Raw genomic sequence first — 16,822 nt, 5'->3', positions numbered from 1 at the left:
CTGACATAAGACAGATTACCAGGAGGCAATAACCAAATTTAATTATGTATGTACATACAGGGAGGTCCACAAGAATATGGGGCCCAAGGACAAATTGGGCAATTGAAGCTTATCTGCCACCTTGAGCTAAGGTGAAAGGAAGGGTAATGGTTTGGACTTCAAAGGAGAGGAAGGGAATTCACTAGAAATGTTTGGTAAACAAATGTCTTCTGGGCCATCTTTAACAATGGGACAGAGAGGGCTTTGATCAAAGGGGCCTTGCTGGGTCTCTCCCCATCTATCACACCTGGTTCACATTAAACCATAGTTATCTAGAATGATAGCTCCCTTCCTGGAGCAGGTGCTCTACCTAAATTTATTTAAGCTGTTAGGGGGAAGGTCAAAGTTTCTTCCTAAGTTTCTTAAAAATAACCAACTTCAAATAACAAATATTCCCAAAGGGGCATAATTGGAGGTGGCGAACTCTGCTCCCCTTTGCCATCTACAACATGGTGGGAATCTAAAGATTTAAAGTTGACAAAGCTACAAATTCCAACCAGGCCAGCTGGTCAACCCACTATCAGCACAGAAATGGGATGTTGAAATAAATTCTGATTTCCCAGGCCCACTGACATTGTTTGAAGGGCAGATGCCAGTGCACAGCTGTAAGAAAAAGACAACAGCCTTTTCATAAAGAAATGCCAAGAAATGGAGTGTGGAACTATCCAAGGGAAACACTGGGCTTCTGGGGCAGTAAGCCCACAAGTGGGTCATTTGCTAATGAAATGTAGAGTCTGCCTTTATTATGACAAGCCTCTTAGTCGCCACCTCAACTATGGTCTGTTGTCATATTATTCCCTCTCGTCATATTATTTCCTCTCTTTTTGTAATTTTTACCCCTCTCCCTTTAATTTATCTACTGATTTTATTCATGGAAGTTACAACTTTCACTTATTGGACGAGCATTTGGTTAGTGAAGGGCTGTGGATGGAAGACCAATAGCCCCCACGACAGAAACAGCTCACTAAGTATAAACTGATGCTGTTTCTTGATTTGCTTACCCCTCCCCCAGCAAAAAGGGATAAAAAAGAATAGCCAGACATTTTGGTGGAAGTGTCATTACCATGATTATTACTGTTTACTGAGCAACATAACATTAGGTGAAAATTACTCTATCAACTGTACGAACAAATAAAGAAGGATGTGAGGGGCATTGTGTAATAGTGTCAGTGACATATAAAAAAGTTGATTCAAAGAGAGAAAAGATGGTTCTCAGAAAGAGACACTTTCCGTTGTGGATCTCCTCTCCTCTCTGCATCCATCTTTATCGCAACGGTTTAGCAGATAATCCGTAATCACCTCCTCCCTACCAAGTTAGGTCACTCTCATATCTCTTACAACCGGGTACCTGAAATTGCTTTCACGGAAAAAAAACTGTTTTATGTCAGAATTAGAGAGACAGCTTAAAAAGGCAGTTCCCTGGAGAGGAAAGACAGTGACTTAATCCACATAAAGGGGAAAACTCAATGTCAGCTCAGTTTCTGACAGGCAGTTATGACAGCAGTAAAAAAAAAAAAAAAAAAAATTAGTAAAATGGGATAAGAAGAGGAATTTGTGGGCCGTAGGTTCAATATCCTTAACCTTATTGGTTTGCTTAGATTGGTTTTATCCTGTCTTTTTATTCATGAGTGCTGTTGGAATATTTGAAAAGGACATACTCCTGAGTTTATCTGTCTTAAATCCCAAGGGCAAGGAAGTAACTGTTACATCTAGAGTGCTGCTTCTGGCCTCACAAGGGCTATAGGTTTAAGGATAGCTGACTGTCCCTTTCTTTCTGCCAAACTATGTATATCATTGTGACTTTGGGTCTCTCTTTGTAATCGAGACCATATTTGTGTGGTTAGAACTGCTATAACATTTTGGGTGTGAACTTCAGGACACGAATTTGGTTTAAATGAGGAGTCCATAGAATGTTTCAAACATATTCTGTATAAGGCCAGATAGTAAATATTTCAGTCCATGTGGTTTCTGTCACAACTACTCAACCATGCCTTTACAGCACAAAAGCAGCCGCTAACAATACTTAAATGAACAAGCATGGCTGTGTTCCAATAAAACTTTATTTATGACACCAAAATTTGAATTTCAAGTATTTTTATATGTCATAAAGTCATCCTCTTGTTTGGATGCTTTTTCCAATCATTTAAAAAATATAAAAACGGTTGTGAGCTCGCTCATTACCAAAATAGGCAGCAGGCCAGATTTGACCTTCAGATTGCAGTTTGCAGACCCCTGTTCTAGATCAAACAAGATTTGAAGGAATGTAAGTTTTGCCAATATGACACAATTAGGAAGAGCATCCCCCAGGACTTGGGAAAGTCTGAATTAAATGTATTCTTGAAAAGAAACGTTTTCCCCCTCATGAAGGATATCTTCAATCCAATTGCAAGCTAGGATTCAAGTTAGAAGTCTGCTTTAATGGACACATACGAGTAGAGCTCATTTGAAATTCACTGCCAGAGTGAGACATAAATAGAGAAGAAAAAATTGTTCTTTTAAATGAACTCAAAGCAGTTCTCCCTCTGTTATTTACAGGATTCACTTCCAGAGAGAGACCTTTTTCTTCCTAGATTTTGCAAAATCCACTTAAACTCAGCCTTGAGTAAAGTGTCACTTTGAAGGCGTATTCAGACAAGAGAGTTTTTAGTGTGTTTTATATGTTCCATAGATGAATGAAGATGGCACGTCCCATTTTAACTGAGCTTAATAAGCTCTGCTTTCCCCAGGCTTTCTTTCTGTCTAGCAAGGGACAGGTTCACCAAGACTCACTCCCTTGCTCAATGCAGCCTTACATGCGTTGGGTGAATTTATCTCTGATCTTCCTGAAATCGTTTATGTAAAGTGATTTGAGCCCCAGAAACTGACAAAAATCCCAACATAAAGAGAGGATGAAACAGACCTTCCATAGGAGCTTGAGGAAGTATGGACAGGAAGGGAATCTAAAAGCAGCCAATTTTCTCAAAATACAGAAGGCTGGACAGCTCAGACCAAGAATAGCCGCAGCCTGTTTCTTCTGATCTCATCCTTATTATGAGAGACACTTTCCAAAATGGAAACCGAAGTCCAGAGCAGTAGTAACATAGATGGGTAGAGTTTTCTAAATCCACAGGACACTGGTCTGTGGGAAAATACCATTTCCAAGAGGCAAACCCAAAGAATGCGTGCAACAAAGCAAAATAAATATATTGGTTTTTCTGTTGGTGATTTTATAGTGACAGCACTGTTCGGGGATGCGGTGAGTGAAACGCGGCACTCAGGCCCCCGTGGCCTTTCGGCATTGGCGGCGGGTCTGCCGTTTTGGGGTTCCCAGGAGGAAAGTGTTTTTGAGGAATGGTTTAACTGACCCCATCTCTTTCATTATTCAGAGCACACCCCTGAACTGGAAAACCTCACCGTGACCCAGGTTGGCTGGGATGGCCTCAAACTCAACTGGACCGCAGCCGACCAGGCCTACGAGCACTTTGTCATTCAGGTGCAGGAGGCCAATGGGGTGGAGGCGGCTCAGAACCTCACGGTGCCCGGCAGCCTGCGGGCTGTGGACATCCCGGGCCTCCAGGCGGCCACCCCTTATAGAGTCACCATCTACGGGGTGATCCAGGGCTATAGAACACCCGTGCTCTCTGCTGAGGCCTCCACAGGTACCGCTCACCTTCTGTCTATGGCTTCTGTTTTTCCCCACAGGAAACCGCCCAGGGATAATCAGATGCAATTTGCTTTTCAGTGGACTTGTTCTGCCCCAAGTTGTAGCACTGTGGTGTCGAAGAATGGGGAGCCATCAGGCTGCACAGCTCAGATGCAGCTTTCACCCTGCTCCCCGTGTGAACGCCACCCTTTGGAGTTGTGCAGAGCCCAGCCTGGGGACCCCGAAGACAGGGAGCTTTAGTGTCACAAACAGGCTCCCTCCTGGGAAGGGATGTTAAGGCATTTTATCTAAAAGGAAAAAAAACTTAATCACACAACTCATCTCCCTGTCTACTGGAGGTTAGGGCAATTCCTTAATGAAATAAGATAACAAATATTTTCCTACATCTCACCCCCTTTGTTCTATTTCACAAATTTAGGAAGCTGCATGATTCGTGTTTATCTACTTTTATTTTTTAAAATAATCTAAAGCCTGTTTTTGTGTTCAAGATTCCCTGGATTGTGGAGTGTGGTTTTGTTATTAAACTGGTTCTTTGTCCTTCTCCAGGGGAAATTCCCAATTTGGGAGAGGTCACCGTGTCAGAGTTGGGGTGGAATGCCCTGAAGCTCAACTGGACTGCTCCAGAAGGAGCCTATGAGCGGTTTTTTATTCAGGTGCAGGAGAGAGACACAGCAGAGGCAGCCCAGAACCTCACAGTCCCAGGAGGACTGAGGTCTGTGGACCTGCCTGGGCTCAAAGCAGGCACTCATTATAGTGTCACCATCCGCGGGGTCACTCGGGACTTCATCACAACCCCTCTCTCTGTTGAAGTCTTGACAGGTATTCTAAACTCGTTCATTAATTTGCTTCCTTCCTTCGTCGCTGCTCAAGAGTGATCAAGGCTCTTCCCTGCTGTAAACTGGGTTTCAGCCCCTACCACCTTGGGGAAAACTGGTGAATCACCCCTACTTCCGCCCAAATGTCTTATCCCTTATATGGCCAAGTCCTAATCATAGCATGGTTGCCAATTCCATGGAAAATTCCACCAAGTCTTCCTTTACAAAAGTGAGAGGTGACTTTTCTTTCAAGGCAAGTTTCAGTCATAATACTTAAGAACTTGGAAAGCACAATTTGCAAGTGGAAAAAAAGTTGGTCTGAGCTCATTTTCAGATCACACCAAAGGACTCCCCAAAGCCCCATTTGTAAGTCAAAAATGGAAGTTGTGAACAATTCCCAGAGCTATCTTTCATTCCCAAAGGCTGATTAGAAAAACCCCGGCTTGAGTGCCAACAATTAGAGTGTGTTCACCAGCTGTTGTAAATAAATTACGCATCTGTAATCAACACTAACCAGACAACTCATCCCAACCCTAGCCAAAACGCAATTTTACCTGAATCTCAGCGTGCAATTGCCTTTCTTCGTAACTCAGCCTCTCTGTCCTTATGCAGAGGAGATTCCAGATCTGGGAAACATCACAGTGACTGAGGTTAGCTGGGACGCGCTCAGACTGGACTGGACCACCCCAGATGGGATCTATGAGCAGTTTGTCATTGAGGTCCAAGAGGCTGGCCAGGCCAAGGAAGTTCACAGTCTCACTGTTCCTGGCAGTCTGCGCTCCGTGGAAATCCCAGGCCTCAGGGCTGGTACCCGTTACACAGTCACTCTGCATGGCGAGGTCAGGGGCCGTAGGACTCGACCCCTTGCTGTGGAGGTCATCACAGGTATAGGACCAGGGACGTACCTGAGCCAGCCTGTCTCTGTAACAGAGAAAATTCACCAGGTGGCAGGAGCCTTTCTTGGTGTTCTTAACGGGCAGAATGACACAGCCGTAACTCAGGGAGGTCTAGGCTGGAATTCCACCTTACTTATTGAATATTCTTGGGTATATTATTTTACATCTCTGAGCTTTCTTTCCTCACCTTTAAATCAGAGATAACACCCCCAGCTCAGAACATTGTCAAGAACAGTCAATGAGATTATGGAAGTGCTTAGAAAAGTACCCATCCTGTAATAAATATTGATCAGCAAATAGCTAAATTTATCAGCTAGCAACACATCAGAATAAAAAGAGCCTAAACAGTAGGGCTGTGGCACAAGAATAAGGTCAAGACTTTCTAGAGAAATCTTATTAGTGGACTCAGAGTCACTAACTGCCATCCAATTTGCAGTCATATCTCTACAGAATAACCTCTGAAATGATCGAGTCAGCTGCTGCAATGATCCAACACTCTCTCTCCTTAACAGACACTCGAGGGAGGGACATTTCCAAGAAAGGACAGCCACAATTTGACTTCAATGTGTTTCATTTAATATGGGGAGGAAAAACAATTCATCTCAATTTCCCCCTGAAAATATGCTGCTCCATCTGTTATAGAAAACTCCGTGCTGTTCATGAGGTTTCTAGAAACAGCTTTAAAAGGGGCTATGAGCAAATGGGCCAGATTTTTGGTAATGGGGTTTTTATGCTGGTACCTAAGGCCATGACCACCTCTTCTAGACCCTGTGTTTTGATAATGCCACCCAAATAACTTAATTAAAAAAAAATTGTTTTTCTTGCTTCTATAAACCAAATAAATTTGGTCCTTGCTAGAAACTACACACAATTCCAAAAATAAGAAAGGTGATATTGCAATCCACCTAAGCTGGCCAGGTTGTCGATGTCCTATTTTTCCTGGAGGAGCTGCAAACCAAACAAGAGCAAAAGGGGCCTTGGAGACGTGTGGAATCTGGGTGCAGGATACTAATGGTCCATACCTGCCATGTGTAAAGTTTTGTTTTTCGCAGCAGCACTCCAGCACATGAGCTCTTATGAGGAAGCCCACATATGACAGCTACATGAACAGCTGTTCTTGGTGAGCTGGAAGGAGAAGGGGCTGCCTCGACCCAGGGCCCCAACCCAGTCCTTCCACAAAACACCAAGTGTACGTGGAACACAGTTTGAAAACAGCCCCTCTAAATGGCAGAGTTTGCTCTGACTCTCACAGTACCCCAAATCCCGGGACCCCTGAGAACAAGACCCTTACACCTTTTTTTGGCTCAAATCCCTGCTGTTATTTCTGTCTCTAATTTTGAATCCCCGGCCACTTCAACCTTAAAAAGAGAGGCTGGGAGATCTCATTCAGCCCTGAGAAGCATTCATGAGGCAGTGTGTTTTTCCACAGTTGAATCTAAACTTCCCAAATTGGCAATAATGACATTAAATTTCTTTCCTACAGTGTAGAAAAGTAAAGACTGGGCCGTGCTCTGCACCATTTGCTGAGCAAAATATAACCGTTTTAATTAAAATTGGGCACTCAAGTTCACACAAATGGCCTTGCTTCGTGATGTAGCCATTCTTCATTCAGACACCAAGTACTAGCAGAAAAAGGAGGGAGAGAAAGAAGCAAGCCAAAGCTCCAGTACAGACCTTTTGATCCCTGAAAGCTGAGGAAAGTCCAGAGATAAAACATCAGACTTGTCCAAACCTGAGACGGCATATACTTTATAAATGCAGTCAGATAGCATGTGGCCAGCAATAAGATGACCTCTCCAATGTCAAGTGATGAAATGAAATGTAATTCTCTCCCATATGACCGAGAAGTCCCAAGGGGAAACCTCAAAACAATGACATATTGTTAGGCTGTCACTTACTGGGCACTCACTGGGTGTCAGGTATGATACTCAAAGGTTTAGAAATAGTATAATTTAAACATCACACAATCCAAATGAAATGGTATTGTCAGTTCCTTTTACAGGTGAGGAGAGTGAGGCTCAGAGATGAGCTGGGTGGCATGGCCAAGATTACACAGCTAGCGAATAGCAGTGTTGGAATTCTAACCAAGGCCTAGCTGCCTCCAAAGCCTGCATGTTTAACCCTTCCTACTTCCTTTATCCTGACCCACAATGCCTCCTTTTCCAATTGCCCTTTAAGTTCTGGCTGTGCCTGTTCAGAGATCTCCTGGTGGGCTGTGCCGTGGTCCAGATGGCATCACCATCTCAAGGGTGAACGATGCAAATGTTCCCCTTTCTGACCATTTTCAATTCCTGAAGAAAGCTGCAGCCAGATTACCACCGTTCAAATTAGAAATGCTCAGAGACCAAGGATAACCACCCCCACACACACCCAGACATACACACACAATTCTCTGGCCCCTTTCTCTCTTCCCTTTGAGTTGGGCTGTGGGGGCATTTGGTTTTCTCATTTTGGGTTTACAGAACTGACAAATACCTCTCTGTCCTTCTTCAGAGGAGCTCCCCCAGCTGGGAGACTTAGCTGTGACCCAGGTTGGCTGGGATGGCCTCAAACTCAACTGGACCGCAGCCGACCAGGCCTACGAGCACTTTGTCATTCAGGTGCAGGAGGCCAATGGGGTGGAGGCGGCTCAGAACCTCACGGTGCCCGGCAGCCTGCGGGCTGTGGACATCCCGGGCCTCCAGGCGGCCACCCCTTATAGAGTCACCATCTACGGGGTGATCCAGGGCTATAGAACACCCGTGCTCTCTGCTGAGGCCTCCACAGGTACCGTTCTCTCCCTGTCCATGCTCTCTCCCCAGGTTCCCTGCTTTGTCCCCAAAGGGTCGTGTAGGGAGTCAGCTTCTCTCCATGTCTGAACCCTTTCCATGCTCCCCTAATGGCTGGCTGTGCATGGTCAGAGACCACCTTATGGGCTGTACCTTGGGCCAGATGCCTTCCCTGTCTCGAGAATGAACAACGCAGATGTTGCCTTTTCTGACCTCTAGCCTCCAGCCTCTCCCAGACTTTACCTGCCGAATTCTACAACTTGAGTGATATAGAATTGTTAACTGATGGCTTTCTGTCTCAGGAGACAGCCTGTAGGTTTTAATTCTCTTCTCCAGTGCTCAGATACAAGTAAAAGCCAGCCTGTCCCCTCTGTGAGTCCTGGTGGAACACAGATTATTTGCTTTAGAGAGTTTTTTTGCTAGTTGGAAAGGGTGCTTTACTACCCCAAATCCCTCAAGGGTGTGGGCACTGTGGTTCTTGCATTTAAAAGATATGTTTTAATTTAAATGTTTCTTTAAGATGCACTGAGTGTAAGAAGAGAACGGAATTGCCCTCCTCTGGGCAGTTCTCTCAGATACTGAGTCATTGTTAGAAAACCAAATTAGCAAATAGCTAGACCAAAGGGGGGGAAAGAATCACACAATTATGACTGGAGACACTACCAAAGCAAAAGCCATCCATTAGCAAAAGTACACACAGCAGCGTTTGAAGCAAGGAATGTCCCAGGCTATGAATGTCAAAGAGCTGATACCCCTTTTGCTCTTTCACTCCAGTGGCTCCCTGGAGTGTTGGCCTTTGGATGGCAAACCCCCAGCTGTGACCCAGGAGGTGCATTACAGTTTACTCATCACTCTGCCACATGACAGCGCATTCAGTGTTTCCCCAGGAGCCCGCTCAAGTCAGCAGCCTTCTTAGCACTGTTTTCCGGTGCTCATCTTCCTATGTGCCTCCATTGGCTTGGAGCTCACTAGAGGCTGTGTTGTTTGGTTTTGCATATGCCTGCCCCATTTTTAGATAATTATGGCAACTAAATGTTCATGCAAAACCTCTATGTCCTAGTTGGTTCTACCAAAAGCAGCTCCACATTTCAGCCTCCTCAATTAGGTCAGGGACTCTCACGGAGATACACATACAGCACAGGCAACTGCTGCATGAAGGGTGACCTGAAAACGCCTAAAAAAATGCAGCTGCCCTGGAGTAGCCGGGCCCTAATCACATCCACAAACCATGTCTTCCCAGAAGGCAGATCAGTCACTCACCATTTCTGATCTTTCCTACCGATCTTGTGGTGTTGGTGTTCTTAGTATTTTTGTTTGTGTTTTTGTTTTTTTCTTTTCAGTGATAGCAACATTCTTGCCTCTGATGAGTCATTATAAGGGGAGGAAGGGCCATAATTCGATCTGATCTGTGTTTCACCAAATTTGTTGGGATGGGAAGGCCTTCTCGTCCTTGCCAGAGAGACAGTGTTAGCTTTCCAAAGCCTGCTTCTGCCTACCCTCTGCATGTTTCATTCCTGTTGCTCGGAAAAGCTCGGGTAGGAACATCTCCAAGACAAAATGTTATTTCTTGGCTCAACAGGGTTGCCTGACTGGCTTGCCTTGGCTCAGCTCTCCTGGTTGGCAATGCAAAACTAGCCGTCTTGGCCCATATAGAAAGCAGTTAAGAGAGGACAAGCTATTTTAACAGAATGTGAGAACGGCTGGCCCTTGTCAGAAGTATAAAGAAAATACCAAGAATTACACTGACAAGTTGCCAATTTCCTTTAAGTCCCCAAATCAGTAGCCTCCAGGTACCACCTTGGGAGGGTAATGGTGTCAGAATTAGTCTTCATTTGAATAGACGGGAGCTCCCTCAAAGCAAAGGATGCCTGTCGGAGTGAGCCAAGTAATCTTGGTCTCCGGAGTGCAATTCTGGAAGCTGCCAGCACTCGTATCTTTTGAGCAACGGCCAGCATCGCCAAGCTGGGGATCCTGGAAGCGTCTAGTCTTAGGTACCGTAGGTCCTACTGCGGTCACGCAGTGCGTCTTCTCTCACGCTGGATCTCGGCCAGCCTGGTCATGTGTGCAGCTCCAGAGCAGGGAAATCAAACTGCCACACCTTCCTATTTGTATTTTGCTTTTAACAAATCCCCTTTTCCTCTCCCATTGGCACTGATTGGTAACACGGCTTCATTTTCCTATAATCCTGAATGTCAGATCTTTTCGACCCAGCTACCATTCTATTAACTATGTTTACTTTAAAACACAGCCAAAGGATTAACTCAAATTTATTTGTTTCTTTTATTCCCCTTCCCCCCTTTTTTTTTCAGCCAGAGAACCTGAAATTGGAAACTTAAATGTTTCCGACATAACCCCTGAGAGCTTCAATCTCTCCTGGACAGCTACTGATGGAGCCTTCGAGAGCTTTACCATTGAAATTATTGATTCCAATAGGTTTGTGGAGATGATGAAATACAAACTGTCTGGTGCTGAACGAACTGCCCACATCTCAGGGCTACGCCCTAGTAATGATTTTATTGTCTACCTCTCTGGACTCGCTCCCAGCATCCGGACCCAAACCATCAATGTCACAGCGACCACAGGTACAGGTGCATTCCCCCATTTCTAATGCCCTCTCTCCAGTGTCTTCTTTGCAGGGTGAAGCTACTCCTGCTTGCCCACTGAGGCACAAGCCATAGTGCAGTAATGCCTGGCTGGAGTACTATTTAACATAACTCTCTCCCAACAGCAGCCCAAATGGTGGATTTCCATTAAGGCTTTTCCTTGTTTTCTCGCTGACCAGGACATTTGCAGCATAAAATGTAGTTTGGTCCAGATTGCCATAGAGAATGTGGAGAAAATAATTCTCCCCTTCAGTAACAAAAACAACAGCCATAATAAGCAATGTCCTCTCACTTGGGGAGGCACTTACGTACATCAGTCAAAAGAGATCTTAAAAATCATATTTTTTTACCAGCCTAGCATCTTTGTCTTTCTGGTGACTTTGACCTCATAATATCCAAATATGACAATGATTTAATGCAATTGTGTTGGTGCTATTTTTTTTCAACTGGGAAAGTACTGAGAAAGAGCAGAGATTATGCATCATATGAGTGCAGAAGGAAACCATGCCATCCAGACCACCCCAATTCTAGTGCCACCCCAATCTCTAGGAGCAGGCTGTCTTGCCCCAGAACAGTGAATGGTAGATGACAAACGTAAAAGTGACATATCGCGTCTGAACAAGGAGGTTGCTTAGCAGGAGAGTAAATGGCTCGCACTTTAAATTTGGGGTACCTCTGACATGCCTACGGCATGCAGCAAAAGAAAATATTTTATATGAATTTAGAAAGGAGTGCCTTTTTACTCAAAATAACATTCTTAGCACATTTTGGACAGTGCCTCCTTTTGACAGATAAGGTAAGACATCACAAACTGAAAAAAAATAGTTATTTGTGGAATAAACACAAGAGAATTTCTTCTTAGAGTTCACAGTCTCATATTCTGGGGGATTCAAGAAAAGGGTTGACATTATAGCATCAACATTATCATTCAAGTCACCCGTGGTCGAGGGAGGGTCTGGCGTCATTCTAGGTGACACTACAGATTGTTACCAGGGTGGTCTGCAGAAAAAAGCCGAGGGCCAGCATTATTTGGTTCTCATCTCAGCTAGCTTAAAGTATAACAAAACCTAGGGAGAACATTAGTCACCCATGTCTATTTGTTTCTCATGTCTCAAATGGTTTCCAGCAAAGGACACATTCCTTTACTAAAGGGTAAAGTGTAAAACTATGGATTTAGTTGTATGTGTTTTGCGTTGGACCCTATAATAATATTTTAAATGGACACGCTTTCATATTGTTTTCTTCTTGCCTTATCAGCTGAACGTCCCCTTAGCCACCTTGCTATCTCAAATGTGACCTGGGGCAATGTGTCCATCTCGTGGAAAGCTCAGGAGCCTGCCTTTGATAGCTTTCTTAGAGAAGTGAGGAATTCTGACCACCTCCAGGAGACAGTGGTGCCTTCTGTACCTGGGTGTCTTGCAGCTCTCTCATCACCAGCCTTAACGCTCCTTCCAGTTACACTATCCACCTTCATGGGTTGATGGCGGGCAGCGCGCTTAGACCCTGGTGGTCCAGACAACCACAGGTATTTCCCATGATGGGTTCTTCACTCTCCACTGAACTTCCTTTGAGGAGCATTCCAAAAAAATCTCTCGCCACCCATTTTCATCCTCTTAGTTCCTCCGGATCTTTCTCAAATTTGATAGAGCTGCCCAAATCAGAGCTTTAAAGAATAACAACAACAGAAAAACTCTTACCCCAAATTAAGGAACTTCAATGTCAACCTCTTTTTCCTAAACATTCAGTCACATCTGGAGTTTCTCTGTTTGTTTGTACAGAGTCAACCTGACTTGCTTTGGTTGAATTTTCTAAACCATCCTTGCATCTGATCTTGAATAATCATTTCCAGGTCCACCCATCATCATCTGCCTGTGGTCTTTCTAATCAAAGCTTGCCTGTGTCACATTTAAAGAGGTGTGTGCATGCTGTTTTTGGTGTCTTGGTCGGAATGCTGTATATTCTCATTGTCTCCACCAAGATTTTAAAAGTGGTGCCACTAGCATGCCGAGAAAAGACCCTACAACACACCCCAAGAACCACATGAGAGGATCCAGTGGTCTCATCTCGTTTCTCAGAGTTTTATTTGCCTGGATTCCCTGCAAACAGACTGCGTTCTTTTGACATTTACTCTATCAAGCATGTTTTGTCTTCCACAGGTATCTGTCACAAAAGGTCCGCGTCTTCCTTTCATCCATCATCTTGTCCCAGTGTAGGTTCATGTGGTGAATAGTCAGAGCATTAAATTTTTGAGAATGCTTGTCTTTCCTGGAAGCAGGCAGCATGTCAAGGAATTGTTTCAAAGGGTTAGGAGTGGTAAGAGAAAAATGTCCCTAGCTTGCATGGAACACTAACTACCGTTTTCTTTCTGAGTTTTTTCTTGCATCTCTCACTTTTCAGCTTGGTTACACTCTTTGGGAGACAGTTGGCAGTAAACCTTGAGAAGCCAGGTCTTATTCGGCATGGTGAATGTGTTGGCACTGCCAGTCTCTGTCTAGCAGCAGCAGGAGAGCTCTAACATGCATCCTTAATTTGGGAGATTGCTTCCACAGCAAAATATAGGGCAAAGAGAGTCTCATTTGGAGGGTGTTACCTTTTGTGGGGTTAGGGTAATTTGCCAATGCTGTGGCTGAAGATTATACCATCATTGGTTCTTACACTGACTGCTAAGTAGGAAAGTCCATGCTATTACTTATGGCTGTTTTCTGTTTCTGAGTCAGATTCTTTTTTGTTCCTAAAGACTTTAGGACATCGAGTTAGGCTGTGCAATTGTTACACTGTGCAGTTAAAGTCTATCCAAATGAGTCCCTTCCTCTCTACAAATACTGGAGCTGCAAACAACTCCCAAGTCTATGGCAGAATTGGTCTGCTTCCTCCCCACCCTAAAACCTCATCCTAGTATCTCAGCCCCCCAGGACTGTTGCCGCTCTCTAAATCCATTCTGGGTTCAATTTACTGTAATGTTAGTATTATTTGATAAATGTGCATTTAGGAGGCCAGACCATATACATCCCAGTTAGAAGTAGCAGTACAGGTCCCCTACATTAGAAATGAGTTGCTTTCATCACTGATTGGCTAGACTTTAAGGGACAAGAGAAACTTAACCTCAGTGGAACTATCCATCTTTCCAAGTTATCCAATAAGTGAATTTCCTAATCAGAAAATACAATGCCTTACTTCAAGATTTTCTTTAATATTTACATACACCAGGAATTGTGTAATGAAAGCCATTTTTGCCTTTCCAGCGTTTGGGGGTAAGGTGTAGGTTTTCCTATGGTGTATGTATTTAGTTTTCTCAATACTACAGAGAATTTCTCTTGCATGGATATGAGCCTTTAATTTCTACAATCCAAGTAGATATACAGAAGACTAAATAAGGAAGGTAGCATTTTCTAAGTCATGCTCAGTGGAACACCAGCTCCTTGAGATGTTCAAAGAATATTCCTCATAAAGGTTATCCATTGATCAGTAAGTTTATGAAATGCTGGTGCAAACAAACTTAAGCAGGTTTTTTTTTTTTTTTTTTTTACAAAACCAGCATTTCAGAGCCTTTAAAATGCTAGCATGCTTTGTGAATCTCTAGGGTGAGATATCGTCTCCAGTGTTTATCATACATGCTTTACCATAAAGCTGTCTTTTCTTGGACCATCATACAGAGCTAGTACCCCATTACAAACCTTAGAAAATGTAGCCTACATGTCCTCTATGTGAATCCTACCTACTGTACTCGTGGCTTATTCACTTTTCTTCGTACATGACTAGCAAATGGTCATGTCAACACTTACAAAGAACACACATCCATGCTTGCAGATAAAGCGATATAGCCTAATATACTACCTTTCTGTCAATATTTGGAGGGACTGATACTTTCATGTTCTATGGCTACATTCTGGAGAGACCCACTGCTTCCTCTAATAACGTCTCTCTTGCTCTCTGCCCGTGTTCCTTCCCCTTCAGAGCCAGAGCCACAGGTGGGCACGCTAATCCTTAGCAATATTACTTTTGATAGCTTCAGCATGTCATGGACCACTCGAGCTGGGCCTTTTGCAAACATTGTTATCAATGTTAGTGATTCTCATTTGCTGCATGAGCCCCAGCAATTCACAGTCTCAGGAGACGCACAGCACACTCACGTCACCGGCGTGGTGGAGAATACTGCTATGACATTAGTGTGACAGGGACCACCAGGGCTGGGGACCCCATCACACCCCTCACTGCCTTTGTCATGACAGGAACTCATTCAAAGGTTCTCACTTGTCGGTTTAGAATTCTGAGACGGGAAAAGGTGATAGACATTCTACAGGGAAATGGAGCCCCAAATACAGTCTTCACTCCATGTATAAACTTCTAAGTAAGGAGAGAGCCGATACTATGGCAAAGAGAGGTCTTTCGCAGCCACTGTTAGGAAATGTATTCAACAGTTGTATAAAGTTTCCAAGGATTTCCTGCCCAATCTTATAGGTTGTCTGATCCACAATTTGGAGATTTGGGCTGAAGAGTGTGTTCTAAGTTAATAAAGGCCTAGGACAGGAATTTTGTCTAGAAATCATGCTAGGTAAGTAAGGCAGTCAGTCTATACACTAACTGCCACAGAAATATAATAATTTTTCCTTTTCTTCTAAAAAACACATTTTTTAAATGGACTTTACAACCGATTAATGAAGGCTCACCCTAGGACAGCAGATAAATCCCAAGTATAATTGAACTTTATCCCTTCAATAACTTGACTTCTAACTTCCCTTTGAATTACATAAGGAAATGTTTTTCTATTTTCTTTCCTGGGATTATCCTAAATCAATGGCAAAGGCTAAAAATGGCATGGATTTACCAAATCTCTAGTTTGAAAAACCTCAAAAAATATTTAGAAGTCTGTCGCCTTCTACTAATGATAATTTTCAGGAGACTAACTTTGCCATCTGATTTTCACATTAAACCAGACCTCTGCCAGGGTCTAAATTGCTATAAGTAAGCTCTGTTAATGGTGTCGATTAAGTATTTAATTGAAGGCAGCATGGTGTCCCAGAAAAGTAAGGATTTTGAGATCAGGCCTGAGTGGTTTCTAATCCTCTCCTGCATCTTTTTAGTTCTATAACCTTGCCCGGTTCTTAACTGCCCTGAACCCCAATTTCCTTGTGTATGAAGAGAAGACACCCACAGATCCCTCTGGGGACTAAATGGATATGATGAATTTTAACGGCCTGGCATCCAGTAGGCATTTTAGAGATGCTGGATCCTTTCTACCGTCTCCTAACACAATGAGGAAAGTGGTGTTCTTAAAAATGAGCAGCAAGCTAGATAGGAACAATAGACCTCTGCAATCATGACTTTCCTGCCATTTTTTAAGAGAATCCTGGACATGTTTTGATGTGAGATCAAAAAGTGGTTACCTTTTCTGTCCCGTTATCTAATGTGAATTCAGTCATGCTGACAGTCTTCAAATGCAGACCCTGACAATTCCTTAGTGAGGCGTGGATGGGCAAGCGTAGCCATGACACGAGAATCTCACTGCCCAGGAGGGGTGAAATGGCCAGCTACAGATCCCATCAGGCCCTTACTTGTAGCCTCTTGTAGAACCTCCCACAGAACAGAGAGAAGAAAAGGAGGCTGGGAGAGCTGGCCTTGGGAATCCTAGATCCAGTTACAGCATTGTCTCAACTAATCCTCGAAAAGATTGCATTTTAAAAGAAGCATATTTTAAAAAGAGGAAAAGAAAACTGAATATGAGGGACTATAAATAACAAGCCCTTGATGGACTAATTAGCCTGAACGCCCTCCTTTTTCATCAGAACACCGCTGCTTTGATGGCGTGGAGGTACAGAGAAGCCTGCTATCAAAGCCAGGCGCCACTTATCTAAACAAAACTCAGCAACAGAATTTGAGACTCTTGTCCTGCAGACAAGGAAGCCTGTTTGCACAGCACATGTGATTTCAGCTTTGCCTTTGATAGAGTTATGATTTGGGGGAGATCTTTACGTGGTGAAAAAAAAAAATGCCTCAGAATAAACACCAAGTGTTTCAAAATAAGTACAAAAAGTTCAAGCCATAGCAAAATTTAAATCTC

At 43.6% G+C, this 16,822-nt stretch overlaps 1 protein-coding gene across 5 annotated transcripts in view; it reads left to right on the top strand.

Annotated features, from left to right (window-relative positions):
- Positions 1-16,822, top strand: part of TNC (tenascin C) — an 87,593-nt gene that overhangs the window by 43,666 nt on the left and 27,105 nt on the right. For 2 of the 5 annotated variants that reach the window (XM_033123351.1, XM_033123352.1), the window contains exons 11-15: positions 3,405-3,677; positions 4,229-4,501; positions 5,110-5,382; positions 7,887-8,159; positions 10,471-10,743. In XM_033123351.1, coding sequence (XP_032979242.1) covers positions 3,405-3,677; positions 4,229-4,501; positions 5,110-5,382; positions 7,887-8,159; positions 10,471-10,743 — 1,365 coding nt within the window. The remainder of the gene's footprint in view (positions 1-3,404; positions 3,678-4,228; positions 4,502-5,109; positions 5,383-7,886; positions 8,160-10,470; positions 10,744-16,822) is intronic. The other 3 variants (XM_033123354.1, XM_033123355.1, XM_033123356.1) reach the window with 2 other exon arrangements.

Source organism: Rhinolophus ferrumequinum, chromosome 12 (assembly GCF_004115265.2).
Source record: "Rhinolophus ferrumequinum isolate MPI-CBG mRhiFer1 chromosome 12, mRhiFer1_v1.p, whole genome shotgun sequence".
NCBI classification, from domain to species: domain Eukaryota; kingdom Metazoa; phylum Chordata; class Mammalia; order Chiroptera; family Rhinolophidae; genus Rhinolophus; species Rhinolophus ferrumequinum.
This window is presented reverse-complemented; position numbering and strand designations above follow the sequence as displayed.